Source organism: Lemur catta, chromosome 7 (assembly GCF_020740605.2).
Source record: "Lemur catta isolate mLemCat1 chromosome 7, mLemCat1.pri, whole genome shotgun sequence".
NCBI classification, from domain to species: Eukaryota; Metazoa; Chordata; class Mammalia; order Primates; family Lemuridae; genus Lemur; species Lemur catta.
Window position 1 is genome coordinate 107,482,930 of NC_059134.1, and position 25,332 is coordinate 107,508,261.

The 25,332-nt window shown below is 61.1% G+C and overlaps 1 protein-coding gene across 1 annotated transcript in view; it reads left to right on the forward strand.

Moving 5' to 3' along the window:
* The window catches only part of AP2A2 (adaptor related protein complex 2 subunit alpha 2), a 69,690-nt gene extending 45,815 nt beyond the window's left edge, over positions 1-23,875 (forward strand). The window contains exons 7-22 of the mRNA XM_045558557.1: positions 2,540-2,648; positions 4,386-4,533; positions 5,758-5,926; positions 7,333-7,470; positions 10,060-10,242; positions 10,516-10,613; positions 10,913-11,144; positions 11,269-11,442; positions 14,753-14,916; positions 17,938-18,020; positions 20,055-20,144; positions 21,495-21,618; positions 22,486-22,602; positions 22,705-22,774; positions 22,855-22,989; positions 23,525-23,875. Coding sequence (XP_045414513.1) covers positions 2,540-2,648; positions 4,386-4,533; positions 5,758-5,926; positions 7,333-7,470; positions 10,060-10,242; positions 10,516-10,613; positions 10,913-11,144; positions 11,269-11,442; positions 14,753-14,916; positions 17,938-18,020; positions 20,055-20,144; positions 21,495-21,618; positions 22,486-22,602; positions 22,705-22,774; positions 22,855-22,989; positions 23,525-23,602 — 2,112 coding nt within the window. The 3' untranslated portion in view covers positions 23,603-23,875. The remainder of the gene's footprint in view (positions 1-2,539; positions 2,649-4,385; positions 4,534-5,757; positions 5,927-7,332; positions 7,471-10,059; positions 10,243-10,515; positions 10,614-10,912; positions 11,145-11,268; positions 11,443-14,752; positions 14,917-17,937; positions 18,021-20,054; positions 20,145-21,494; positions 21,619-22,485; positions 22,603-22,704; positions 22,775-22,854; positions 22,990-23,524) is intronic.
* The last annotated feature ends 1,457 nt before the right edge of the window (positions 23,876-25,332 follow it).

A 25,332-nucleotide genomic window follows, 5' to 3' on the forward strand; every position in this document is an offset into this window, starting at 1 on the left:
CCAAGTGGCTGCTCCGTTCTGCGTTCCCACCACCGGGGCACGAGGTTTCGGTTTCTCCACGTCCTTGTCAGCACCTGGTGTTTCCCGCTGCCGGCAGCAGCCATTGCGACTGGCGTGAGGCGCCGTCGCCTGCTGGTTTTGGTTGCGTTTCTGTAGCGGTTGGTGACATCGAGCATCTCTCCTGTGCTGACTGGCCGTCTGTGTGTCGTCTTTGGAGAATGTCTGTTCAGATCCTTTGCCCATTTTTGAATCGGGTGCTTGTGTTTTTTGTTGTTGAATTTTAGGAGTTTGTGTATATTCTGGATATCACTCCCCAGGTTTGAGATTTGCAAGTGAGCTTCCCGTTCTGTGGCTGCCCGTTACTCTGCTGTGTGTGTGGACGTGCGGAATGTTCATGAAGTCCCGTTGGTTTGTTTTTTTTTCTGTTGCCTGTGCCTTTTGTGTCATATCTAAGAAGTCACCCCACATCCAGTCTGTGAAGCTTCTGCCCTGTGTTTGCTCCTAAGGGCTGTGTTGTTTTAGGTCTCACATTCAGGTCTCTGATCCATTTGAGCTGCTTTTGTGCACGGTGTCATGTAAGGGCGAGCGTCAGTCCTCTGCATGTGGACATCCAGTGTTCCCAGCGTCCTTTGCTAAAAAGGCTGTCTTTTCCCCACTGATGATGGTCTTGACAAGCTTGTCAGAAATCATTTGAACCCTGCATTACGCAGTTGGCTGTTGTGCATTGACCTCGGGGTTGACAGTTTTCCCTCAGTGATTAAACTCACTTAATAATTTTAGTAACTTGTGTGTAGATTTCTGTGGATGTTCCTTGTGCTCCACACACCACCTGGGGACAGTGGCAGCTTTTCCGCAGTCCGCATTTGCATTGTGTGTGTTTCCCGCTTTCTCGCCTCAACTCAGACCTCTGCTGTGGCGTCGAGGGTGACAGGTGACGGGTGACGGGTCTCCTTTCTTGTCTGGGGCGGGGGGAACTTTCAGGGTTTCACCCTGAGCTGGTGTTTGCTGTGATGTCGTTGTGGGGTGTCCTCGTCACATGGGAGAGGTTCCTGTCTCTCCCTGGTTTGCTAAACGTTTTTACCGCAAACTGGTGAAGCCATTTGAACTCGGGGTTTTCTTTGTGGGAAAACTTCTAATTGTGGACTCTATTTATTTAATAAGGTATGAAACTGTTCATATTCTCTATTTCTTCTTTCATCACTTTTGGTTAAGTTGCATTTTCTTGACTTTTGCTAATTCATCTAAACATTGAGGTGCATTGACAGAAAGTTTCTCCGCACGGTCCGCAGCCGGCCTCCTTTTCAGTTTCAGCGTTGGATGTTCACACCTTTTCTTTTTCTCTCGAGTAGTTTCATCAAGTGTGTACTAACTTCTTTTCAAAGAATTAACGTTTGACTTTGTTGGTTCTCTCTGTTGTATTTTTTTCACTTTATTACTTTCTGCTTGTATCTTTATTATTTCTGTTGCTCTGCTTTCTTTGGGTTAATTTGCTAGTCTCGCTTTAAACCCTTCAGGTGAATTTTCTTTGCTTTTCTCTGTATTTGTTCCAAATGTGGATTTTTTTTTTTTTTTGAGACAGAGTCTCACTCTGTTGCCCAGGATAGAGTGCCGTGGCGTCAGCCTAGCTCACAGCAACCTCAACCTCCTGGGCTCAAGCGATCCTCCTGCCTCAGCCTCCCGAGTAGCTGGGACTACAGGCATGCGCCACCATGCCCGGCTAATTTTTTCTATATATTTTTAGTTGGCCAGATAATTTCTTTCTATTTTTTTTAGTAGAGACGGGGTCTTGCTCTTGCTCTTGCTCATGCTGGTCTCGAACTCCTGAGCTCAAACGACCCTCCCGCCTCAGCCTCCCAAGTGCTAGGATTACAGGCGTGAGCCACCGCGCCCAGCCCCAAATATGCCCATTTAAACCCATAAATTTCTGAGCATGGCTTTAGCGGCATGGCACGTTTCAGAGACAGCGTGTATTGGCTGTGTCTCTGTGTTGCTCAGACGTGGCGTGGTTCAGACGTGGCGTTCCTGTCTCTCCTGCTTGGTGTGTGTGTGTTCACTCCGCTCCTTGGCAGACAGCTTTGTGCTCACCCCACTGCAGGAAGGTACCCCTGACCTGTGTCTAGGTTGGTGTCTTGCAGCTGAGGGCGGGGTCAGGGTTCACTTTGGGCCTGCAGGTGTCACACAGGTGAGCTTTGTAGGGAGGGAGGCGCTCCTTTGCCCTCCCTGAAGCAGCAGGGGAAGGGGCTGGCCTGGGTGTTGGTGGATCGTGGCTGTGGCAGTGGTCTCCTGTTCAGAAGCTCGGTCAGGGTCTGCCACGCCAGTGCCACGTGCAGGCACCGTGGTGCTTGGTACCGAGTGTGTGATGGCTGCTGTTTGGCCACGTTGTGTGCTTGGAGCCCAGGAATGGCGCTCGAAGCTGCCTGCGGAAGGTGCCGGCGCGGTCCCTCCCAGTGGCCCGAAAGATAGAAAGGCAGCATTGGGTACTCCAGCACGTTGGGCAGAGCCGTCCCCAGCGTGTCTCGTTGCCCCTGCTGCCTTGCAGATCGTGACGTCGGCCTCCACGGACCTCCAGGACTACACCTACTACTTCGTCCCGGCGCCCTGGCTGTCGGTCAAGCTGCTGCGGCTGCTGCAGTGCTACCCACCCCCAGGTAACCGCCGCGGCGCGGCTGCCCGGCCACCCCCCCAGGGGTGATTCTGTGTCTGGGACGTCAGCCTTTTGTTTACCCGTCACACGAAGTCTGTCACTGGCCCTGGTGCTGGTTCCGTGGCTCCTCCTGCTGCCGCCCCTGCGTCTCGGCTTTCGTGGAGCAGGTACTGGGGGACTCACGGCTGCGTCGAGGCGTGGGCTTGTCTGTGCATTTCTGTGGTATCCGGGCTGCGCAGCTTTTGTGAGAATCTTTTTCAATGAAATGAATCCATTAGGAACTTTGGATCCTAAAATTTTAATGATCTCTATAACCTTCATATACATATCAAAGGTATTTTTATGTTCATCTTTCATCCTAAAACATTACATGTGGCTCCTAAGGTTTGTGTCTAGAAACAGAACTTCTTGATGGAACGATGTGCATTCGAGTTTTGGTCACAGATTCCAAGTTGCCCTCTGCAAAGTTGCTCTGTTGTTCTGACCTTTATGTTTTACTCTAACTTACTTTCATGTAGGATATTTCTTTGTAACTTTCTATGCTGAACATGTTTTTATCCTGAGGGAGAAACTCTGACCGTGTGGCAGGTGCCCCTGCACGAGCTGGGTGGCCGGGGCTTCCTGCCGCGCCCAGGCAGCGCCCAGCTGGCCTGCTGACGGCCCTGCCCCCGCCCCTGCTCTTCTGTCCGGCTGCGTCTGCGGCGTGAGAACAGCTGGCCTTGCTTGTTCTGAGCTCTGGGGCGACGCAGACTGAGGCCCCTCGCGCTTGCCCACCGTGTGCGTTTCCTCGTTCCTTCATCCCCTCTCAGGCAGAGTTTCTGATTCCCTGCAGCCGTTTTTGCTGTGATGTGGTTGGCAGAATCTCCGTCCTCCTAAGTTACCCCGTCCGAGCACTACCCAGGCCCAGCCCGGCTTCGCTTCCGAGATCAGACGCGGTCGGCTGCGTTCAGGGCGGCGTGGCTTTTAGACAACCCTTCTGCGTTCTTGCCGTGTGGCTCCCAGGGGTTCAGCAGGACACTGTCCCCGTCCTCTACGGCTGGGTGGGGTGTTATTTTTTTAGTAGGCATATAAGTTATGTGAGTTATTTCTGATGTTCTGGTGTTTCTGTTGGTTTCTCATTATTTTTTGATTCATTATTTTCTTCTGGTTCTACTAGAACCTTAAAATTTTTTTTTTTGAGACAGTCTCACTCTTGTCACCTTGGGTAGAGTGCAGTGGCGTCATTGTAGCTCACAGCAACCCCAAACTCCTGGGCACAAGTGATCCTCCCACCTCAGCCCCCCGGAGTGCTGGGAATACGGCTGAGCCACCACGCCCGGCCCCAAATTTTTTCTTTTTTTATTGCTGTTTACGTGTTCTCTCTTTCTCTTAGAGTATCAGAGAGAGAAACTTCGTCCCCTTTCCCTCAAACTCTTTGATCATGTGTCTCGTCTGTGTCTCTCAGATTTTATTTTCTCTAGACGTACGTGTCCATGTCTTAGCAAGAGTATTCCGTGTCACTTGCTTTGAAATGTGTGTGCAGTTACCGTGGCTGTTCAGTCCTCTTCTTTTTAACGTTTACACCATCCTCGCAGTTCTGTAAATGCTCTCACCTGTGCCCACCAGTGTGCATGAACCATTGAAAACACAAGACGGGCCGCGTGTGGGGAGAGCCCGTCCCCGAGTGGGCGGCAGGAGGGGCGCGGGGTGGGGCGGCCGCGGGCCCTGGAGCCTGCTGGCATCTCCCCGTTTCGCCCGGAAGACCCCGCAGTGCGAGGCCGCTTGACCGAGTGCCTGGAGACCATCCTGAACAAGGCCCAGGAGCCGCCGAAGTCGAAGAAGGTCCAGCACTCGAACGCCAGGAACGCGGTGCTCTTTGAGGCTATCAGCTTGATCATCCACCACGACAGGTGAGGAAGGGCGACGCTCCTCCTCGCCGACGCCGGCGGGGCGGGTCCCGCTCCCTGGTCATCCGTTTTGCAGCGCTGCAGTGCGCCACGGCCGCCCCTCCTTCCCCGCGGCTCGCGCTCCCCGTGAGCCGCCTTCTCTCCTCCGGCCCGGCCTGTCCTCTCTGGTCCCGGCGTCCCCACCCGCTGCTTTGCTGGCCGAGGTCTCTCCGAGGCCTCCTGCCGCTCCCCGAGCACCGGCTCCTGCCCGGCTTCCCCTGTGGTCGCACGGAGGGAAATGGGCCGTGCGCATGTGCCCCGGCGGCTTCCCCGCGGCATGAGCTGCACTCAGTCGGCCCAGGGTCATTCTGGGCAGGGGTGGTGGTGGCGGCTGTGTCCCCCACGCTGCCCAGAGACGCGGCTCAACCCGGTGCCCGGGCTGCTCAGCCCCACGCTGCCCTCCCCCGTGCTCTTGCATGTGGTGGGGTGTGGGAAGGCGGGTTCCGTGAGAGCGTCGGCACGGCGCACGGGCAGGGTGGTGGGAGACGCCCACCAGGCCCCTGGTGACGGAGGACACGCCAGACCGTGGGCAGACGTTCCCTACGAGCAGCTAAAACCAACCATTTTCTACAGCAGCGTTGTTCACAGGGGTAGTTTCCCAGGACAGTCTGAGAGACTTCAGCAGGGTTGGGAACCGTTAAAGTAAAACTTGAAGTGTTGGAGGAAACCTTGTCCTTGTTACTCGCACGGGAGGAGAAACCAGTCACCAGGAGGCAGCACCGAGCAGGCGGAGCCGTCCCCGAGTTCTCTGGCGACTGGACGGCCCCCTGCCTGGCCCTCCCTCAGCCCCTCCTGGGGCTCCCACACGGCCGTCCCCGAGGGCTGCTGAGGGCACAGCTCTGGTCACCGCGTGACCGGCCGCGTGGAGCCCGGGGGGTGCAGGGTGGAGCTCAGGGGCTGCTGGTCTGCGGAGGCTCCTCCCATCCTCAGGCTGAGGAGTTGGCGGAATTCTGCAGAAAAGTGCAGAGAAGCCCCGGCCAGTACGTGAGCTGCTGGTGTTCGTGGTGGTTTATGGGCAGAGCTGATGAGAAGCTGCCTTCGGGGCTTGGGGCTTCCTGGTCTCGGGCAGCGTGGTGGTGCTTAGCGTGGTGTGGCTTTGCCATGCGGTCCGAGCCGGGCTCGGCACTCGGCCCCGCCCCATCCGTGTGGCGCGTGAAGGAAACCCGCACCCCTCTGCCCCCCGCGCAGTGAGCCCAACCTGCTCGTCCGCGCCTGCAACCAGCTGGGCCAGTTCCTGCAGCACCGCGAGACCAACCTGCGCTACCTGGCGCTGGAGAGCATGTGCACGCTGGCCAGCTCCGAGTTCTCCCACGAGGCCGTCAAGACGCACATCGACACCGTCATCAACGCGCTCAAGGCAAGTGCTCGGCCCCGGGCGGCTGCCGCGGGCAGGCCTGTGACGGTGGGGGGCGTGGTGCTTCCTGTCGACACAGACCCTGGCCTCGGCACAGAGTCCGTGTGGCCTGGCGCCGTCACCTCTTGGCCCTGAGGTCCTGCCGCGGCTCAAGGCCACGCTGCCCAGGACGGGTGGAGCGGCCCGGCTGGCCCCGTTCGGCTGACCACCGAGAGTCTGTGGCGGCTCCGTGGCTGCCGTGGGAAGGTCATGGTGGGTGGCGTCTCGCACACAGAGTCCCGGCAGATGGGTCAGTAACAGAAGTGACTCTTCCTGGCAGGAGGAATATTTTGTCCTTTTCATGTTCAAGAAAACGCCCCCTTTGTGAAGGAAATTCGCTCTTTCAACGAGTAAGGTCCCAGAGTTGGGAGAGCCCAGTCCAGGTTCTTGTTCCCATCGTCTGTCCCTGGAGTCCCTGAGCCGCCCTGAGGGCTGTCACCCGTGACCCAGCACACACCGTCTGCTGCTGCCTGGCGGTCGGCGTGGTGGGGACACCGGGGGCAGAGGGGCTTCTCGCCCCGGCACTAGCCCAGCCTCACAGCTGTGGCAGAGCAGGCCCCACTCCGCCCCTTGGTGCCTACGTGCAGCTCACGGACATTTTGGGGGGTTATTTTGGGTTTTTGGTTTGTTTACTTATTTTTGTAGAGACGGGTCTCACTGTGTTACCAAGGCCTGTGTTGAACACCTGGGCTCAGGAGAGCCTCCCGCCTCCGTGCCTGAGGTGCTGGGGTGCAGGCCTGAGCCCCGGCGCCCAGCCTGGCTGCCTGTTTGGGACGGGAGGCTGCTGGAGGGCTTTGGCGCCTTGAGGCTCCGTCGACGCTGGTCTGCGCGTGGGCGTCGCCCGGTGCCCACGGCGCCCACTCTGTCTTTCCCTGGCGAGTGTCCGGGGACAGTGGTAGCAGCTGGCAGGAGCCCTCCCCAGACCTGACTGGTGCTTCTCGGGCACAGCGGTGCTGCGTGGGCCCTGCAGGGCACTCCTGGGAGAGGCGGAGACCTGCCTCGGGACCAGCTCCCTGGCAACTTGGGAGGTGCTGGTCTGTGACCACACAATGGAGGGGCCTGATGACCACAGCAGGCCCCGCGCTGGGCTGCAGAGCCGCTGGCCACGCGGAGGGAGGAGGGGGCAGATGCAGTTCTGTTCTGGGCCGTCCAGAGACTGAGGGGGCGAGTGAGTCGGGTGAGGGGCCCAGTGGGACCGGGGCCTGTTGGCCTCCTGGACACAGACGTGGGTGAGGGAGGTCGGAGTGGGCGTGGGGACAGGCTGCCCTGCCTGTGCGGGTTGGAGCGTGTGGACGCTCGTGCTGCAGGCCACGTGTGTTGCCGTGGACGTGACTGCCGTGCCGTCTCTCACTCTGCACCTCGTTCCGCAGACGGAGCGGGACGTGAGCGTGCGGCAGCGGGCCGTGGACCTCCTCTACGCCATGTGCGACCGCAGCAATGCCCAGCAGATCGTGGCCGAGATGCTGAGCTACCTGGAGACGGCTGACTACTCCATCCGAGAAGAGATTGTGAGTCCCGACGGCCTCGTCCGAGTCCCCTCCTGCCACAGCTGACGGCAGCCGTGGGCTCCTCGGTGTGTCGTGGTTGTGTCCCCAGGCTGGGCTGGGCCTCCAGGTACCAGGCACAGGTCCCTTGGCCTCGGCTTTGCCGTCACACAGTAATGCAAGTGCCCGCTGTTAGTGGCCATCCTGGCTGCTGTCTGATGACCCTGTGTGTGCCAGGGCTGAACTGGGCTGCAGTGGGCTGTGCTGGGTTGTTTGTTGAGCGTGTTTTTTCTGTGTTTCTCGACATTTCTAGGAAGGAAACACTCTGAGCCGTAGCTTGGCTCTGGCGTTAGTCTTGTTGTCTGCAATAAGTGCACACACCTGCCAGGTGTTGAACCTCAGCAGGCCCCTGTGTGCAGGACGGAGCGTAACCCGCAGTCTGAGGGAAGAATTCTCAGTGGCCTCGTGGCCAGCAGAGCAGAGGCCAGCGCTGTCTTTGTTGCACACCCAGGTCTGGGTGGCCTCTCAGTAACCACCCCTGTGCTGTGGACGGTGGGGTGTAAGTGGGGAGGCCGCCGGCCAGGGGGTCTGCAGGGCCGATGGGCTGCTGTCCTGTCACCAGCCGGGCCACAGCCTCTCCGTCATAGGAAAACCATTTTCTTCCCTTCCCCTTCCCTTTCCTTGGCGGGGGCAGCCCATTTTCTTTTCTGGGGAGACAGGGTCTTGCTCTGTCCCCAGGCTGGAGTGCAGTGGGGTGATCACCGTTCACTGTAGCCTCGAACTCCTGGGCTCAAATGATCCTCCTGCCTCAGCCTCCTGAGTAGCTGGGACTACAGGCCACTGTGCCCAGCTAATTTTTAGAATTTTTTTATAGAGACACAGACTCACTATGTTGCCCAGGCTGGTCTCAAACTTCGGGCCTCAAACAATCCTCCTGCCTCTGCCTACCAAGGTGCTGGGGTAACCGGCCTGAGCCACTGTGCCCGCCCTGAAGAGCATTTTCTTTCTTGTTTGTCTTTTTGGGGAGCAAAGGCACCCAGGGCCTCCTCAGGAGCTTTGCAGAGTGCTGGCGTCGGAGCTGGCCGCGGGTGACGGGCCAGCCCTGTGCAGGTGGGCGTGGTCGTGCCCGGTGGGACTCGTGGGTTTCCGGTGGTCTTTTACTTTACTCAGCCCTTCTGCGCCGAGGGGTGTGGGTGTCACCGCCCATACTTCAGCGAGGCCCTGCCGCCTGCCCCAGCAGAGGAGGGGCTTCTCGGAGGGGGCTGCTGACCCTGGAGGGCGGCTGGTGGGGAGAGGGCGGCTTCAAGGGCAGGCCACGGCGGTTCAGTGTAGGGCAGGGCGTGGGCAGGCGGCCTGTCCACTTCGGCCGGTCGTCTGATTCTGGCCTGGCCGGGGCAGCGTGGCCCGGTCTCGGCACCTGTGGTGGGTGGGGCTGGCGCTGGGGACGCCCGTCACGAGAACCTGGGCCTTGTTCTGGGTGTTTCCAGTGCCGTCTTGTGCGTTGGTCAGCTCAGTGTCTGCTCAGGTTCCCTCTGACAAGCGTCTGTCCCCGTCCCCTCCACCCACGTGAAGAGTGCGACACACGCCGTCTCATCCCAGGGTGTGAGCCCACCTGTCCGCCCGGCCAGGCGTGTCGTCTGTGGTTGTGCTGGGTGCTGGGCCTCTAGACCTGGAGCAGACTTGCTCCCTGCCCACAGGGCGGGCGTGTCGTTCTCCACAGAGGGCGGGTTGGGAGCAGGACTGCAGGTCTCCGTGGGCCGAGGCTGGGGATGGCTGGAGGGAGCGCCCCATACCTGGGGGCCTCCGGGCCTGGAGGACTTCCTGCAGGAGGCGGCAGTGGATGCCCAAGGGAGGATGGTGGTGCCGAGGCCATGGGGAGGGCAGGTGGGGTGGTGGGGACAAGGCTGGTGTGGCTCTAAGGGCTCCCGAGTGCATAGCCATAGGCTGGGGACGGGGCTTGAAGGCAGCGTCTTTTGGAATGATGCTCTGGCAGCATCACGAGGTCAGTTTGGGGGCCCAGGGCTCCAGGCTTTAGGCAGGGGACCTGGGGGCACAGTCGAGGGCACGGGAGGGGCTGGCTGGAGGGTGTGGGTGGGACGGCGGGGTGGGGGACGAAGGAGTGGAGGGTCTCCCTGGAGAGTGAAGGGAGATGTGCAAGGCCTGGGGGTCCAGCATTTGAGAGGACGGAGGAAAAAGGCCCCAGGCAAGGTCTTTGAGAAAAGCCAGCCAGAGCAGGACGACTCGCCAGAGCCGGGCGGACAGGGCAGTGGCTGCCCCGAGGGCTGGGGCATGGGAGGAGGAGGCCTGAGGTGGGAGGTGGCCTCCACTGCGGCCTGGGGACGGCTTCTGTGGGGGGCTCGCCGCTGCCTGCACGAGGCTCTCGTGTGCTTCTGCGCACTCGGCTTGGCCTTTCTGCGCCTCTTCCGGGCAGTCGTGTGGCCCACCTTGGCAAAGTCCCCGACTGGAACATTCCGGGCTCATGGGCTCTGTTGGAAGCCTGAGGAGAGCTTCCTGTGTCTGAGCTTCTGTAGAGACGGTCGGTCCTTCCAGAGCCCTCGGCCCGAGGCTGGTGACAGTGCGAGCTGGGGCACCCCTGACCGGCCGCCCCCGCAGGTGCTGAAGGTCGCCATCCTGGCCGAGAAGTACGCGGTGGACTACGCCTGGTACGTGGACACCATCCTGAACCTGATCCGGATCGCCGGTGACTACGTGAGCGAGGAGGTGTGGTACCGCGTCATTCAGATCGTCATCAACCGGGACGACGTGCAGGGCTACGCCGCCAAGACCGTGTTCGAGGTGCGGCCCGGCGGGGGTGGGCGGGGAGCCCGGCTGGACGGGGGTGCGGTTTCCAGGGCCGTCCTGAGCCTGCTCGCCACGCTTGGAGGTCCCGGCTCTGCTGCTGGCGCCTCGCGGGGCTCCCAGCCGGGCGTCCCTGCTGTCACAGGTGCTGGGGGAAGCCGGGCGGGGGCTTGGACCTGGGGTCTCCAGGAAGGTCTGGGGGGCTCACGCTGACGCACAGCACACCCCGCGCGGCCCTGTGCGCCGGTCACCACATCCCTGGTCTCACAGGCCCTCCAGGCTCCGGCGTGCCACGAGAACCTGGTCAAAGTGGGCGGTTACATCCTCGGGGAGTTTGGAAACCTGATAGCCGGGGACCCAAGGTCCAGGTAAGAGACTGGGGAGGGGTCCCAGCTGGGCCTGCCGGGTGGGTCCGGTGAGGCCCCTTCTGTTCTGGATTGAGTCTCGTTTTCCTGCAAGTGACACAGAAGCAGGTTGTAGTTGCTGGGGGGAGGTGTGGCGAGTGGCCAGCACTGTCAGAGGGGATGTTCCCGTCAGATCTGGGACTGGCAGTGGGGCCTTCCGCGTCTGGGCCGGGGAGCGTTCCTCGCCACGCCCCTCCCCTGCCCGGGCGTGCGGGCGAGCGGAGCCAGGTGACAGTCTCGTCCCCATCGTGCCCCGCCCCCAGCCCTCTGGTCCAGTTCAACCTGCTGCACTCCAAGTTCCACCTGTGCAGCGTGCCCACCCGGGCGCTGCTGCTGTCCACCTACATCAAGTTCGTGAACCTCTTCCCGGAGGTGAAGCCCACCATCCAGGACGTGCTGCGCGGTGACAGCCAGCTGCGGAACGCGGACGTGGAGCTGCAGCAGCGGGCCGTGGAGTACCTGAGGCTCAGCACCGTGGCCAGCACCGACATCCTGGTGGGCAGCGCGCGGGGGTCATGCGTGTGCGCCCGGCCCACCTCACGGTGGGGCCTCGTCGGCGTCTGGGCATGGGGGGCCGGGGGGCTCTGGGCCAACCTGCCCCTTTGTTCTTCCCGACCAGGCAACCGTCCTGGAGGAGATGCCGCCGTTCCCGGAGCGCGAGTCCTCCATCCTGGCGAAGCTCAAGAAGAAGAAGGGCCCTAGCACGGTCACAGACCTGGAGGACACCAAGCGGGAGAGGAGCGTGGACGTGAACGGGGGCCCCGAGCCCGCGCCGGCCAGCACCAGCGCTGCGGTGGGTCCCTCGCCTGCTGTGCGCCCAGGCCCCTCGGGCCCCCCCGGGCCTGCAGAGCCGCTCACGCACGGCCGCCAGGCTCAGGCGCTGTCTCCGCACGCAGCTCTGCACACCCTGTCCAATCCGGCTGCCGCGGGCGGGCCAGCGTCTGCCTGCCAGGCGTGTCTCTAGGCGTCCTGCTCTGCGTCTCGGCGTGTTCTGGGGGAAGCGGTCACCGCCTGTGCCGCGGGCCGGCCTGGCGTGGGAGGCCTGTCCACGCGCTTTGTTGGTGCAGAGCGCGCTCGCCTTGCCCTGTCCCAGAGGTTTTCTCCAGCAAGTCAGGTCACGGCTAATTCTCTGTGTGTGGCACGATGGGAGTTCGCGTCACTGAAAATGTCCTTTGTTACTTGCTGGGTGAGAAGTGTCGTCTTGAGAGTTGCAGTTTTGTTCCTTTTCCTCCCTAACCGGGGCGGGAACTGGGCGTGCGCATGTGTCTGGCTGTCCTGTCAGAGCCGTGTCTCCGAGACCCCTCCCCAGGGGCCCATGTGGCCATTCTGCTGTCCTGTTACAGGGGACCCTGGAGGCACTTGCTTGCTCCCCAGGATGCCGGCCCAGGGAGGGTGGCGCTTGGCCAGGGCAGGGCCCCATGGCAACGTGTGCCACGCGCAGAGAGGCCACAGCCCGGGCAGTTCGCACGTCAACAGGGCGTTTCCATCTGAGCCTGGAGCTCCTTGCCAGGGCTGGGGGCGGCCTGTGCCCCTGCCGACCGTGGCCCGGCCCTGACAAGGCCTGTGTGCCCAGAGCGTAACTTCTCGCGTCCGTCCTCCCCTTCCCAGCTCAGGGCCCTGGCGCAGCGCCCAGCCCGATGCCGTCCCCCCGCGCTGCCCTGGTCTGTCCTGTGGGGCTGTCGCGTCTGCCTTCTGGCGCCTGCTTGGCTGCCGGCAGCTTGAATTCCGTGATGGGTCGGTTTTGGCGTGAACCATAAATGCACGTTTTCTGCCCGGTCGCCTCCCCTGTGTCTGACAGTCGAGTGGGGGCCAGCTCTGCAGACGCTGTTAGTTTTCCTCGCGTGCTCCTCGGGGCTGGCGGCCTGCCTGGAGCCCGTCCCGTGGGACGTCAGCAACCAGGCGCCGCTCGGAGCAGCCTCCGCCCGTCCTAGTCCATCTCTCTCTCTCTTCTGGGCACCGTGACGCTCCGGTTTTGAGGAGGCCATGAAGGTGTTTCTGGCTTCAGAGGTTTTGTTGATGGATTGGGTCGGCAGAGCGGCACGGATTGCTGGAGGCAGATGGTGGGTCGGAGGTTTGCCCACGCTGTGCCAGGCAGGGACCTTCCCAGGGACACGGGGTGGCAGCTCCTCTGCGGGCTCCAGGCCAGGGAGGCCACGCCCAGGGGAAGACGCAGACCCTGCAGGGCTGCCCGTGGCTTTCAGCAGGGCCACCCCGAAGCCGCCCAGTGACCTGCCTGCCTGTGCTGGCCTGGGAAGGGTGCTGGGTGCTCTCGTCCCTCTCAGGGGCTCGGACTTCACGAGCAACACAAAGGGCTCTGGCACCTGTTTGATAGTCGTCGTCAGCCTCCCTTCGTCGGGTCCTTATTTGACTTGTCTTTCTATGTGGCCCTGAGCTGTGAAGTGTGCGAGGGCCTCAGGCCTCGGCCGCACGCGGGCTTGCCTGGTGAGGCCCAGGTGGACGTAGCGGTGGGCCCAGGGCTCAGCTGTGGCACTCGCGTGTGGCTTGGGGGAGTCACTTGGGAGTCCCCACGGGTGTGGGGGCTGCGCCTGGAGCAGGCGGTGCGGGTCGGTGAGACTGGACGTGGCAGGAAGGCCTGTCTGCAGGGGCTTCTTCCGGGTGAGTCCATTCGGGTTTCTGGCTGCTGCCGGCCCCTCCTGACCTCCCTGCACTGTCGCCAGTTTAAGATGCAGCGTAGCACCCTGCTGGCACCCTGCTGGCACCCTACTGGCACCCTACGGGCACCCTGCTGGCACCCTAGCTGGCACCCTAGCTGGCACCCTACTGGCACCCTAGCTGGCACCCTGCTGGCACCCTAGCTGGCACCCTAACTGGCACCCTAGCTGGCACCCTAACTGGTACCCTAGCTGGCACCCTAATGGCACCCTAGCTGGGACCCTGCTGGCACCCTAATGGCACCCTAATGGCACCCTAACTGGCACCCTAGGTGGCACCCTAGCTGGCACCCTAGCTGGGACCCTGCTGGCACCCTAATGGCACCCTAGCTGGGACCCTGCTGGCACCCTACCTGGCACCCTAGCTGGCACCCTAGCTGGCACCCTGCTGGCACCCTAGCTGGGACCCTAGCTGGGACCCTAGCTGGGACCCTACTGGCACCCCAACGGCACCCTAGCTGGCACCCTAACTGGCACCCTACCTGGCACCCTAGCTGGCACCCTAGCTGGCACCCTACTGGCACCCTACTGGCACCCTCACTGCATTTATGGGAACTAGCCTGAGGGTCTACACGCGGGTACTCATAAACCGGTGTTTTACCATGTGGGCGTCCAGCGGGACACTGAAGTCACTCCAGTGAGTCCTCAAGGCAGGCGTCACGTCTCTGGTGGTAGCATCCCATGGTCCCGGTGACAGTCGACCCCACACATCTCGGCGAGCCTGTGGCTGGGTGGGGCCCCTCGCACGGCGTCGGATGTGCCGTGCCGTGCCGTGCCGTGCCGTGCGGTGGGTCCGTGTGTGCACAGGCCGGGCGGGCAGGGCACGGAGCGGAGCTGAGGTCTGTGGGCAGCGGCGGCCGTGCTGCTGCGTGTGGAGCGTGAGCCGGCGGCGGGCAAGCCGGACGTCGCTGTGGCGCTCGCCTGGCGCCTCTGCCCAGAACCGGAGAGCAGGTAGTCTTTAAAAAGCACCTGTGCTGCAGACTGACCGAGTTTCTATCCGTGACCGAATAAAACCTAATGATTAAACTAAGAATTATGCTAATAAGTTAGTTGCTTACTTTTTCATCTTTTAAAACCTGTTCTCATGACAGAGACATACATGGCCTTGTTTCTGAAACCGTGTGTTTCTTTTTGGTCTCTTTCATGGCAAAAATTGTTTCATAACTTTTTTTCCATTCAAATAACATTTGGGAAAAAATGTAGGCTGTTTTTCCAGTTGTGTGAAATTGTGACTCATCTTTTACGTGCAGTTGTCTTCAGGCTCGACTCCGGGGTCAAGCACTCGCTTCCAGGAAATGGCCGTCAGCGCTCACCTGCCCGCCCGTCACTGACCCGGCGTGGCCGCCGTGGGGGAGGCCGTGGTGCGTGAGCTGCCTGGGGTCAGCCAGGCCCGGCTGCTCCATGCCGACACTCCCCTTCCTTCCTTTCCAGTCCACGCCATCTCCGTCGGCGGACCTGCTGGGTCTGGGGGCCGCCCCCGCCGCCCCCGCGGGCCCCCCACCCTCGTCTGGCGGCGGGCTGCTCGTGGACGTGTTCTCAGACTCTGCCTCTGCGGCCGCCCCTCTCGCTCCCGGCTCTGAAGACAACTTTGCCAGGTAGCTGGGTTTCCTGAGTCCTGGAGGTGGGACTGTGCCCCGAGCTCCCTGACTTGCGCGGGGCCCACGGCCAGCTGGACAGAGCTGGGCAGCGCTGCTCCCTCCCGGTTACTGTGCTTGGGGGAGACCATGGGAGCCGCTGCTGTGTGGGTGGGTTTGCTCTGTGACGCCCCACCCCGCCCCTGCTCATGGCCTGCCGCTGTTCATCATGACGTGACCATTTCAGGAACGCAAAATAAGGTAAAAGAAGCCACACGGAGGCAGATTTGGTGGCACACGCCTGTAGTCCCAGCCCTTTGGAGGCTGAGGCAGGAGGATCGCTTGAGCCCAGGAGTTGGAGGCTGCAGTGAGCTATGGTGACGCCACGGCACTGTAGCCTGGGCAACAGAGCGAGACTCTGTCTCAACCACAAACGTAGCAGCCCCGTGGGCGGGTCGTGGGCAGTGCCTGTCCGCGTGGTGGCCTTGGAGTCTGCCCTTCGCCTGTTCTCGGGCGTTTGCAGCTGCTGCTTCTACCCTGCAGCCCTTTCCAGCCTGACTTGGATCTTCTGGGTTCCCACCTTTGTCTTCTGGGTTCCCGTCGTTTTGGTTTTTTTAAAAGAAACATTCTTTAGTTGGTTAATCGAGGACCCCCATAGAGCCCCTGCCCTGCGCACGGCCTGGGCCTTCCTGCTGGGGCGTCTCTCCTTCTGCCCGACTCCGCGGGTGTCTGAGCTCCTCTGGGTCTGCCCTGGCCTCTTTGTCCCTGTGTCCCACGTTTTCAAAACACGAGCGTCAGACTGTCCTTCCCTCTGTGTTGGCTGATCCTGGGTGTTTCTCCCCCTGCTGTCTGCCCTCGCCTGTCTGCTTGTTTCTGAGTCAGGCCCAAGGCGTGAGGGGTCCCTGAGCCCCTCTGTCCCCGTCCTGCCGGGAGCTCGGGGGCGACGGCCCTCTGTCCCCAGTTGTGAGGACCACAGTAGAGTTCTTGTGGTTTTAAATTTTTTCCAGTTTCCTTGTATTTGTTTTGACCATAAGTCATTTCCTGCTGTTGAGAATGATGTGGGAAGGACAGGTTAGGTGCAGGTTGCGTCTCTGGCTGAAAACAGTCCCGTGATGTGTCCTAGAATGGCTGCGTGTGGGATTTAGAAGCACCACACAGAGCCCAGGTTCCACGGCCTGGCTGTGGCCGCTGCCTGCTGTTCTGCCGGGGACACGTAGGGGCTGTCAGAGGCGCCGGGAGTTTTTCCCGTGCAGGACACACCCCCCCCCTCCCGGCGCCTGCCCGTCTCTGTGAGGCTGCGCCAGAAGCCACACTCGGCCCTTGCGCTCTCCGCACGCCAGCGGAGCTTCTCCCAGGTGGCCACCCTGGTGCCCCAGCGTCCAGCAGGTGCTGGAGTGTGGCCATCCTGGCTTTGGTCTGGCTGCGGGTCAGCAGGGCCAGCCGGGGTCTGACGCGCACTGGACGTGGTGGAGTGTGGGTGCCCTGGACGGGCACAGCGGCCGCTGTTGCAGGGCGAGGAGGCGGCGTCCCTGCAGGGCTCCCGCAGTGGGTTCGTTTCCCCGACTTCCTCCGGGTCAGGCTGCATTTGAAAACCACCAGCACAGACACTGATGGCCAGGGCTTCGCAGCCACGCAGCGGGCGATCAGCAAAGCCCTTCGTGTGTCCCCAACAGATCTCAGTTGAAAGGGGCTTGGCCCACACCAGCATGTAAACTGGCCCCCGGATGGGGCCCAAGCCAGTGGGGGGGGCAGCTGAGCCCCCGGCACCTCTCCGCAGCTCTGCTCCCCGCCGCTCCTCCTCCTGCGTGACAGTGGCTGCTGTGAGAGGGTCCGGGGGGACGTGGCAGCACATGTCCTTAGATGCTCTGTGGAAGATCGTTCTGTGTGCTGGACAGTCTGCATTTCATTTCATGAATCTTCACGCGTGGCTACGGCTGGATGGAGGCCTGGCCAGCTGTCGGGGGGCACTGTGGCCTTCAGAGGGGCTCAAGGGGGACAGGGTGGGGTGGGGTGGAGCGGGCAGCACCCCGTTGAGCCCGTGAGTGTGCCTAGGCCCCCACGGCGTCTGCCGCCGTTGCTCTGCGCTGTCTCTGTTGCTGCTTCTGCTGTCGTCTCCTGAGCCCTCGAGGCCGCCCTGCCCTGACTTCGTCCGTAAGCCCACAGTGCGGAAGTCAGGGTGGGTGCACGGTGGCGGGAAGCTTGGCAGAGATGGAACAAGGGCACATGGACGCGGAAGCTTCCAGGTGTGGGCCGCTGCCTGGAGCCGTGTCCCCGAAGCGGGGACGGGACCAGCGCTGTGCCCTTCGCACGCTGCCGCCCCCACCCCTGGCCCCCCACCCGGCCTCGCCTAGTCCTGGCCATGGCACTTGCGTCCGCTCTGCGCTGGCTCCCGGTACCCAGGGTGCATGGGGGGCGTAGGCTGCCTGCCCCCTCATCTCCTTGGGACCCAGGTCACCGTGTAGTTGTCCCGTATGTCAGAGGGGTCAGACAACTTTCAAGTTCTTCTGAGGTAAACAAGCGAAAACCGACAAATGTTATTTTATTTTTCCTTAATTCTGTGTAGTGTAGACAGATGCCCTTGTAGTGCGCGAGGTCTGGGTTCCCTGAGCAGCGTCGAGACCGTGCATGGAGGAGGCCAGGGGAGGGCCCAGCTCGGGGCAGGCGCTGGCCACGTGTGGCCTGTCACGTCCCGCCGGAGGGGAGCGTGGAGCCTGGTCCGTGCAGAGCGTGCGTCACGCCCCGTCCCATCTGCGTCCCTGAGGGGCGTTGACTGTGGACCAGCACTTCCAGGAAAAGCCGCTGGACCCATGGACCACCCGGGTCCCTCCCGGGCCACCTGTGTCCCCGCCTGTGTCCCCGCCTGTGTCCCCAGCTGCACTCAGGTTCTGGCGCTGGTGGCTGCCTGCTGTGATAGTCTTGGGAACAACCTTCTGCTTTTTCGCTCCCTCATGTCCCATAGGGCCTCAGCGCGCTTTTCCCAAACAACCCTCGTATTTCAGCCGGCGGCTCTGAGTGACGCACATACTATCCCTTCTCCCCTAGGTTTGTTTGTAAAAATAATGGTGTGTTGTTTGAAAACCAGCTGCTTCAAATTGGACTTAAGTCTGAATTTCGGCAGAATTTAGGTATGTGTTTTAATTGCTTAATTAAAACTTCTCTTAGAAGTTAGAGGAAATTATGAGAAAATATTTGCAGATCTTACACTGCAAGGGGCCTGGTATCCAGAGTAGGTAAAGAACTCCTCCAACTCCACAGCAAGACACCAACCCAGCTAACAGCGGCAAAGGATTGGAGAAGACATTTCTCCAAAGACATACAAATGATCCATAAGCCCATGACAGGGTCCTCAAAGTCATCCGTCAGCAGGAAATGCAAACCAAACCCACGGGAGGTGCCACCTCGGGCGTCAGGAAGGCCACGGAGGAGCGAGGGTGGGAGGGGGTGGGGGAGCTGGAGCCCTGTGCGCTGGGCGTGTGACCGAGAGCCGCTCTGCACACAGCGTGGCAGCTCCTCACAAAACCAAAACAGAATCACCACGTGGCCCAGCAGCCCTGCTCTGGGTGTGTCCGCAAAAGAGCTAAGAGCAGAGTCCCAAAGAGGAGTCTGCACCCCCCTCCCCACCCCGTTCACAGTGGCCGAGGGTGGCGGCAGCCCGGGTGTCCGTGGGCACACGAGTGGTCAGCGACACACGGGCTGTCCGTGCAGTGGGACGTTATCCAGCCTTAAAGAGAAGGAGCTCCCGGCTGGGCAGTCGGTGGCTCACGCCTGGGAATTGCTCCTCTGGAGGCCGGAGCAGGGACATTGCTTGAGGCCAGGAGTTCAGACCTGAGTCTCTTAAAAGAGGACAAGGAAGGGGGGCAGGAGGTTCTGACACAGCTGCACGGGGACGAGTCTTGAGGACACTGCCAGACGCAGAGGGACAAGTGCTGTGAGGTGCGTCCCTGAGGTCCCCAGAGCAGGCAGACCCGTAGAGACAGGGTGGATGGGGCGGCGGGGTCGGGGTGGGGGCAGACAGGGAGTCAGTGTTTGATCGGAGCAGAGCTTCAGTTTGGGAAAACGAGAACGTTCCGGAGATGGGTGGTGGTGATACTCTCACTGTGTGAATTTGCCTAATGCCACTGAACTATGTGCTTAAAAATGGCTAAAATGGTAAATTTTAGGCTATGTGTATTTTGCCACAATTTTAAAAAAGAAAGGAAAAAACCTTTGAGGGGAACAAAGCCCACCGAACCCCGGGGGCTGCTCTGGGCCCCTCTGGGCCGCGGCCCCCCTCCCCCAGGCACGAGGGCCCCTTTCTCTCTGCTGTGGAAACCAGCCCGAGTGTGGGAAGGGGAGTAGGCACCTGCCTCCGGGCCGTCCTGGGAACGTCGGGAAGGCTGGCAGGGTAATTCCCAGCCGGTGTTCTGTTCCTCATGTGATAAGGGTTCGAGCTCTCCGCCATGACGACGTCACCCAGGTTTTTGTTCTTGTTTTTTAAATCGTGGGAGGAGTGATGACAAACTGTCCCTTTCAGAATATTTGAAGTTTACTTTCATTTCTGAATTCAAAGGCTATGAAAATATTCACAAAGACTTTTGTGAAGGTTTCTACGGTGACATAAGTCATCGAACCTGGCAGTGCGTCCTCAGTGTGGGCCTGTGCAGGGCTGCTGACCCGGCTGCGGTGAGGCTCAGGTGCCCTGGTTCTGGAGGTGGTCCCCGCTGGGTGACACCAGTGCCCGGCTGGGTAGACACCAGCCCGCGGGGCCTGCCTGGGAGGCGGCAGCTGGAGCAGGTGTGGGTGTCCTTGTGCTGCAGTCACGGTCCCCAGAGACTGCCCCGCCAGGCCCCGCCAGGTGCAGCCGAGCCTCCCAGCCTGGCGTCTGCTGGCTCTGCCCTGGGGGCACCGTCCTCCAGTAGCTGCGTAGGAGGAAGCCGCAGGAGAAGGGTGCCCAGGGCAGTCCCTGTGCCCAGCTCTGGCGTGCTTTTTTTGAAACCACAAAAAATTTGTTCTTAATTTTAACAGCAATCATAGATCACAATAATTAAATTCAGCTGGGCTTGTAGGGGCTCTTTTGTTTCTAATATTAATATTACTCAGGATGACATTGTCCAGGATAAATCCTTCAGGATAAGTATGAAATGACGTCTGTGAAATAAATTGTTTTTGTTTTCTCCTAGGTCGGATGTTTATATTTTATGGTAATAAGACCTCCACGCAGTTCCTGAATTTCACTCCAACGCTGATCTGTCCAGACGACCTTCAGTCTCATATCCTTGGTCCCGGCCCCCACACCCAGACACGGAATAATTTGGGGTTTAGAGGAGGCTTTTGAGGAAGGTTTTTGTTCTTGTTTTTGTTTTTGCTTTGGTCAAAATAGCAGAATAGTTCCAGAAGCTGTAGTGACGGTCGTATTTGAGAGCTAATTTTTGACAGTACGTCTGGAAACGAGACGCAGGCGTGTGTCCCCTTTCCGTTGGCTGCTTAGAGGGACTTTCTTTTTCATCTCGTGTCAGTTCTCCTGTGACTTTATCTTAGGTCCCTGGGGCACTTAGGTTTCCTTCTCTGCCAGGTCTCGCAGGCGGGCCGAGGGCCCAGAGCGTGTGACGGTGCCGCCAGGGTGGAGCCCCCACACCCGGCGAGCTCGTGTCTGCGCCCAGCAGCTCCTTGTTCAGACTCAGACTTGTCTCTCGGTAAACGCCTGGGATGTTGTTAGATGTTCCCAGCCAGACGATGGGAACGCTGGTGCCGGTGGTGCTGTCCAGGTGTCTCTTCCTTCGAGGACAGGTCCCCCGAGAGAAATGGGCACGAAGACCCCAGCTTGGCCAGAGAAGGCAGCTGCTCCCCTTGGGAGCTATGGTCAGAGCCGAGTGTGGAGCGGTGACCTCCTTACCAGGGGCTGGTCCACGTTCGTTTTAAGGGGAACGTGTTTAAATGCAGACTGCTAAAGCCGAGTGTTTCAAAACCATTATTAAAAATACCTGTACGTGGCATCAGCTGTGTTGAAGGCTTTGCCCAAGGTCAGGAGCGGAAGCCCCGACTCTGCAGAGCCCCACCTGGCATCTCTCCTCGGGGTCCGCAGGGCTCCCCGGAGCGGGGGAGGCACCCAGCCCAGCGGCTGCGTGGCCGCTCCCTGCTGGCCGCCTGGGTCCAGCCTGGCGGGAACGGTCGTTTCTCCGTGGCGTGGGGGTTTGCAGACAAGCCCTTTGTTTGCCAAAGTGGGGCAGATTCTCTTCTGATTTCCATAGTGCTCAGAAGCCTGTTCTAGAATCCCTGAAGTTGTCTTGCTGTAATACTGAGTGTGTTTCTGCTAACAGCAGCAAAAATCTACACGCAAGTTGCATAGCTGAGATTTGTAAAATGGAAGCAAATAAGTAAAATAGCCAACATACGAATCTAAGCTAGTCTTTAGAAGGGCCGTTTTGGTAGTAATGAGGCGCAGACGGTATTTCATGGCTCATCTGGTGTTGGGCTGTGGCGGGGTGGAGGGTGGGGCCGGGTGGCGCTCGTGGCTGCCCCCCCCACGTGGCCATGGACCTGCAGCGGGCACTGCCAGCCCCCCAGCTGCGCTCAGCCCGGCCCCGTGCCCTGCTGTGGCCTGGACTCCTTGACACGCACACACCTGAACCTGCAGACCAAGCCCGTGGACCCGACCGTGGACGGGGGTGCCCAGGTGCAGCAGGTGGTCAACATTGAGTGCGTGTCCGACTTCACGGAGGCTCCGGTCCTCAACATTCAGTTCAGGTGAGCGCTGCGTGGGGCTGCAGGTCCTCACGGAGCCTCGGTGTCTCCTCCCGACATACTGTGCAGGTGCCGAGGATGTGGGGAGGGACAAGAGCCAGGATGCTGGGTGGCAGCACAGCAGTGCCACGGCGGGGCCTCGGGTGCTGCCCTTGGCCGGGCAGCGCAGGGGTCTGAGCCCAGGCGCTTCCTGCTGAGACACGGGGCCGCCCCACGGTGTGGCAGACAGCCGGGCCCCGCACCCCCGCTGGGCTCGGCCCGGACGGACGCCGCGGGGAGACAGCGGCAGCTGGCCTCCTGCAGATCCTGGTCCCCAGCGTGGGTCTGTGTGGTCGTACTCGGTTGTGCGCTCCAGTGTGCTTGCGTTTCAAAGACACAAGTGTTTTGTGTTGTGGCTGTTCATTGCTCTCAGATGACGACAGCACAGTGCGCACAGCCAGCCGGCTCCGAGCTGGGTGTTCGCAGGGCTAGAAATGTTTGGAAAAGCACATTTTCAAACATTAAGAGTATGGAAAATTTAAGACTGTGTACTTTGCAGAATTTGGGGAAATAAACCTGCAAATTTTTGTTTCATTTTGTAGACAAATGATTTTTTTAATCTTTTTATGGGAAAAATCCCACATGATTGACACAGACTTGGGGTTCCAGGAAGCGGATTACTGGGAGAGGCAAAGTCACACTGGTGCCTGCAGGGCATCTGTGGCCGCCCGCGGGGAGGAGATTCTGGGCTGCACGTGGCAGTGTGGGGGCTCGAGGCTTGGCCCCCTGCAGGTGGCTCTTGGTGGATGGGGACACCTTCCACCTGTGGCCTTTGCCTGGCACCTGGGGATGTGCCCTCTGCCCTCCGCGATGCGCCCCTGCTGCCCGCAGGTATGGGGGAACCTTCCAGAATGTGTCCGTTCAGCTGCCCATCACCCTCAACAAGTTTTTCCAGCCCACGGAGATGTCGTCTCAGGATTTCTTCCAGCGCTGGAAGCAGTTAAGCAAGTACGAGGCCGGGGTCCCCAGGGGCCGGGTGGGAGGGGCTCACCGCACAGGGTGGTCTCGCCTCCGGCCCAGAATGCTCAGCGTTGTCGCTGCTGCCCCCAGTCCACAGCAGGAAGTGCAGAACATCTTCAAGGCAAAGCACCCGATGGACACAGAGATCACTAAAGCGAAGGTGAGGGCCGTGTGGCGTCCTCAGGGGGCTGCGCTGCCTGCGACCCCGCGCGACGTTGGCCTCCTGCTTCTTTTGGGCAGATTATTGGATTTGGTTCTGCGCTGCTTGAAGAAGTGGACCCTAACCCTGCCAATTTCGTGGGGGCTGGCATCATCCACACCAAGACCACCCAGACCGGGTGTCTGCTGCGCTTGGAGCCCAACCTGCAGGCCCAGGTCAGGCCCCTCGGGGACGCGGCTGCACTTGGCTGCGGTCTCTGCTCTGCCGCCCCCGCGCGGCCAGGCGCGGATCTCAGCGTGGCCCGCTCGGTCTCCCCACCACCCCGACAACCGCGTGGCGTTCCCATCGCCCAGAAAGCCCCCTCGCATCCAGCCTCCCCCAGCGGGACGGCACAGAGCGGGCTGGGACCCTGTGCTCGCGGCTGTGGACGCTCTCTTGTGCCGCCACCTCCCTCCTCCTCCCGGAGGTGCCGGCGTGTGTCCTGCTCTCCTGCCGGACGCCTGTTCTCGTGTCACTTGGGTGATGTCCAGGAGAGCAGCTGCCGGCTCCCGGCAGGCGTGTGGTTAGCGGGGCGAGGAGCTGCCAGGCTGCCCCCAGGGCCGCTTTGCCATTCGCGGCCGCGTGAAGTTCCAGTCGCTGTCGCCAGACTTCCCCGTTTCCTCTGCTGAGAGCGCGTGTGGAGCTCAGGCCTCCGGCGGCCGAGCCGCGTCCCGGGGGCCCTGGCCACGCTGACCCTCTTGCCTCTTGCAGATGTACCGGCTCACGCTGCGGACCAGCAAGGAGACCGTGTCCCAGAGGCTGTGCGAGCTGCTGTCGCAGCAGTTCTGATCGGCGAGGAGGGAAGCCGGGCCGTGCGCGCCTTCGTCATCTCCGCCTGTCTCGGTGACCCTCCTGCACACACGCACCCTGTCTGCGCCCTGCAGCGCACGGCCCCCGGCTGCTCTTCCAGGCCCTTCCCCCGTGGGCCGCCCGGGAGGAGGGGCTTAGCCCTGCAGGGGCCGAGTGCGGAGGACAGAGTGTGGACCCTGGGATCAGTTTTTATAGAAATCAAGACAGTTCCGTGGTTAAATCTACAAATTAAAGGGAGGTTAGAAGTTTGAACGGACGTGGAAGTTTTGTTGAGGTTTTACTGAAATGCCGCTGCTGGGTTGCTCGTCTCCTCTCTGATTTTCTGAGCCTGGCAGCACCACCGCGCCGTCGTGAGGCTGACCCTCGGCTGCCTGGCCGTCCCTGCGGGGGGCTCCCTGGGCCAGGCAGCGCGTCCGCGCACGGCGGGGCCCTGGGAGGCGGGCGCGGCTGTCCGTGTGGGTTTGCTGCTGCACCAGCTGCACAGTCTTTCTGGGGCAGGATTTTAACCCAGAACCTGGAAACATCTGTTTTTAACGAAGCTGTGGGTGGGAGCGCAATTCCTGGCTGGGTTTAAGTCTGTTCTCTTTTCCCGGCACCAGCGTTTCTGGGGCTGTTTGTCATGTTCTCGCTGTCGGAGACCTTAACTTTGCAGTTCTGGGGCAGGAGCATGCCAAGGGGCTCTGGAGGGGGCACACATTGTTCCCCTTTTGGTTTCAAGTGAGTGTGCTGTCCCCCTGCTGTGCCCGAGGACCTGGAGGTGCCTGCCCTGTGGAGGCAGGTCCACCAGGGCCACAGGGTGTGGAGGAGGGGAACCTCTGTTTGGTCGGGAAGCAAGAGGCCGCGTGCAGGGACGGTGGCCCTGGACGCGAGCCATGCGGAGCACGCTGCCCACCAGTGGCCCAGCTCTCCCCTGTCGTCCTGGCCCTGGGCACCCGGGCTGCCCGTCTGGCGCCTGGAGACAGGAGAGCGGAGCGGGAGTGAGGCCAGTGCCCGGGGTTGGCGCGGACACAGGTAGGGCTGGTTTGTCCTGAACAGACGCGGCTGTCCCCAGCAGCTCAGGGCGCTGAGGAGGCACGTGGGCACCGAGGTCAGAGCAGCTTCCGTCTGCCTGACCCGCCGCGGGGGAGCCCGCAGTTGTGCAGCCTCAAGGGACGCGGAGGGTGAGCGGCCACATGCGCCTGGTCCTTTGCCCCGGCCGTCAGCCTGCTGCGGGGGCCTGGGCAGCTGTGGGGGCTGCAGCCACTCAAGGTCCCAGTGGCCCCCTGTGCCGTGGGACCCGCGTACTCTGTGTGGCTCATGGTCCAGCGTGTCGGACTCGGCTCAGAGGGTGACGGCAGCAAGGAACCAGCACCGGCTGTGGTGGCCCTTCTGCGTCCCGTGGAGGCTGTGGTCAGTGGCTGTGCCGGGTACCGTGGCTCACAGCCCTGGGCTGGGCCGTGCAGCCAGAGTGACGTCCCAAACTGCCAGACAGTGCTCTGTCCCCAGCGTGCACTCACACACCACCGTGTGGGCCGAGGGACAGCCAGGCCCGTGTGGTGTTTGCCCCCAGGTCACGAGCAGCTCATGCACGTTGTCACCCCTCCCTCGGGCGGAGGAGAGGCCTTCCCCGTGCGCCACTCCCGAGGTGCCCGCCAGTACCGTGTGCTCCTTGTCAAAGAAAAATAAACTCTACCACAGTGACCTGGGTCGTGTGTGTTGTCTTTGGGGGA